Source organism: Panicum virgatum, chromosome 9K, assembly GCF_016808335.1.
Source record: "Panicum virgatum strain AP13 chromosome 9K, P.virgatum_v5, whole genome shotgun sequence".
In the NCBI taxonomy this organism is placed as follows: Eukaryota; Viridiplantae; Streptophyta; class Magnoliopsida; order Poales; family Poaceae; genus Panicum; species Panicum virgatum.
Window position 1 is genome coordinate 8,333,837 of NC_053144.1, and position 3,142 is coordinate 8,336,978.

Here is a 3,142-nt window from a genome sequence, read left to right on the forward strand (position 1 = left end):
AAACCGAGTAAATTTGGCCCTTTGGGTGGTTTCAAAGTAGTTCTTTTATTTTTTTTTAAAAATATAGATCTAAAAAAATCAAAACTAATTTATTTTAAAACATAAAAATATGAAATTAGTACTAATTTTTTCTAAAAATGTAACCTATCTATTATTACTCTATTTGAATATTAGTTCTTCAAAAATAATAGGCATAACTATAAGCAACTAAATATTATGAATATACAAAATTGGATCTGAATAACTATCAAATATCATGTAAATAGGTAGGCTATATTTTTATAAAACTTCTGATATCAATTTCATATTTTTCTGACTTAAAATGAATTACTTATGGATATTTTAGTTTAAATTTGAATATTTAAAAAAATGAAAAAACACCTTCAAAACCATTGGATGACCTCTGTTATCTGGTTTCATAGTTGAAGATTGAAAATTGGACTTTTGTGATAGTTCGAAGGTGTAAACCAAATTTTTTTCTTAAAATTTTCCCCTCACATATTTTGGTCTGCTTATTTTCATGGACCATACACCCAGTTTCGGGCCGATGCAACCGAAACTCATGGAGCCCAGCTGCTAGAAAATAATCGCAGCCCAGGTCACGCCGGCCCAGTCACACTGCTGAGCACAATTGCTTCCAGGATCCCCCAGTTCCCGCAAAGATTCGGCCTCCCACGGACCAAGAGGCAGCCGTCACACGCCGGAGTAAGCGCCGCCGCCGGCAGGAACACCCCCGATCTCGACGGGAGAGCGATGGCGCTGACCAACTTCATCGTGACTGTGGCGGTGGTGGGCGCGGGGGTGCTCCTCTTCACCACCGACATCCGCAGGTCCGGCGCCGTCTTCCGCCGCAACGCGCGCCAGCTCCGGCAGTGGCTCGAGGAGGACACCGCCTCCGCCGCATCCAAGTAAGCCGCTTACGCCGTGCGCCCTTGCGTTTCTGCTATGCGCCGTCTGATTTGTATGGAATGCGAGGTTAACTTTGCTCGGGGTTATCTCCAGTATCGAATTCGCTGTTTAGGTTTAGGGGTCATTTCAGGATCAAATTGCCCCCCGATTCTCTGACATCGGAGTGCGCCAAGAGTTTGATGCATCGGAAAATATGGGCGTTGCTGATTGATATGAAGTTGCTTGTTCTATTAGATGATTGATAATTTGGAATGGCTGTTTGACTGGCAGATTCTAGCATGATTGTTGCACATTGTCTGGCAATCATGGATTGGTTACTTCAGTGGTGGATCAGAATTGTAATGAGCTGAGGACCTAGACGTTTTTGCTGTATTTTGAAATCCTTTGCGGGGATCTGTATGTCTATTGGAAGCATAGCACATCTCACTACTGGATTTTAGAAAAGTTTGGGTTGGGATCACGACCGTGCATATCGAAACATTGTAAATCATAAGAAGATTGATCTGGATTTTGGATTGTATTTTTGTGAATCAACATGGTTTATTTGATGGCCCGTACCAATTATTTTCCTTTCCCTTTTTTTCTTGAACAGATCCCTATCAAATTCCTTTAATTTGTGATTTTGCAGCATTCTAGTAACACAAGGTTTTGTTTTCATTTGGAGATTCACTTGTTCCCCATTTGATTTAAGGGTCAGTTGGATCCATGCCACTACAATTTCACGAAGTTGGATTTCATGTTGAAATCCATGCCATTGAGTGGCATGATTTTCAACGTGAAACCTAATTTCACGGAGTTGTGGTGGCATGATTTAACTAGTGGTATCCATCCAGGTACCCGGTACCCCACACTACACAAATGTTAAAAACTCGACCGGGCGGGGGAAAGACCGCCCCCGCAGCATTCTATTAAGAAGAGGCCAGGTTGACCCCGGCCGAGAAACCCCCCGAACCCCGGCTCTTTCCGGGCTTGGGCCTGGCGGCACCGTTCCACCGGCCGGAACTGCCGCCCCCCAACGTCGGACCAGCCCCCAGGCGGCACCGTTCAACTGGGTCGGAATCCACAGCCCAGTGTCGGACCAGCCAGCCCAAGCACACGGGAGCACAGCGAGTGTTTTTTCCCCCCCAAGTGGAGTAAATTCGTCCCCGACGGGGCTCGAACCCTCCACCTGGGGGGTGCCATCGGGCTGGGCTAGCCACTTGGCCGCCCAACCTTAGGCCACACTACACAAATGTTATTTGGTTCTAATTTGGCATGGGTTTTGTTTGGCACAGCTAATGCTGGGTACAACTTGGGTTGGGCCAAGGTTTGACCCACCATTTGGTTCTGATCAAATCATCAAAGATATTATATATGTGTGTGCTGGCACTTACAAAAAAAAGCACTTAATCTCGTAGTGCAATTTTATGAGAATCCACAAATATATTGAAGGTCCTGTTTTTCCACTGAGCTATGCATCTGGAATATGTACAAAACATTGCACTCTGAAATCTGAATACATCAACATGTGTAGTGTTACACTGCTTGCATACTTACATATTTGACTACCCCACTAGATAGTGAATTCCAGTTACCTTTTTTAAAACATAGCTAGAGTTGCTCACACCGTTCAGAAAAAGAAAACACAACAACTGCATTACTGCATCAACTTATAAAAAGTATATCTTACTGAGTATTGTCCTACTGCTGTGGAACTGTTGTATGATTTAGCTTTGGTGTTTGAAAGAATCGATGCCTTTGGAGTAGCATGGAGCGATTGCTTTTTTTTTTAAACCTGATTACCTAGAAGATCCATACTACTTGAACTAACATAATAGTTACGGTGCATTTTTTTTCAGTTCCTTGTGAGTACCAGGATGCTTTCAGCTCTTGCTTTGATTGCTTACATGAATCAAACAACGCTGCAGGTCTGCAAAAGAAGCAGCTCCAAAGAAACTTGACTCGACGACCCCCAAGGAGAAGCCAAAGGAAGACAATCACTGATTGGAGTTGTTTATGTGAATGGTGTGATAGAATCTTTTAGTCCTTAAGTAGATGCACGGTGAAATTATGTTTGCATTTGAACATAAGGAAACTAGATCTCTGTGGAGCAGCTAAACAATGTTCTTTATGATATCCTTGTGCCTAGCTAATCTACATGTTTGCTGGTAATTTTGGTGTTTGGATGCCTTATACAGTAAAGCAGACATAATTGTTTCCTTACATGAAGCATATTTGCTATCTTACCATTTTA

The 3,142-nt window shown here is 42.8% G+C and overlaps 1 protein-coding gene across 1 annotated transcript; it reads left to right on the plus strand.

Moving 5' to 3' along the window:
• Positions 1 to 627: 627 nt before the first annotated feature.
• LOC120649866 lies at positions 628 to 3,142 on the plus strand. Its single transcript, XM_039926777.1, has 2 exons — positions 628 to 908; positions 2,817 to 3,142. Exons 1-2 carry the CDS (start codon positions 754 to 756, stop codon positions 2,890 to 2,892), a joined length of 231 nt encoding a protein of 76 aa, XP_039782711.1. The 5' UTR covers positions 628 to 753; the 3' UTR covers positions 2,893 to 3,142.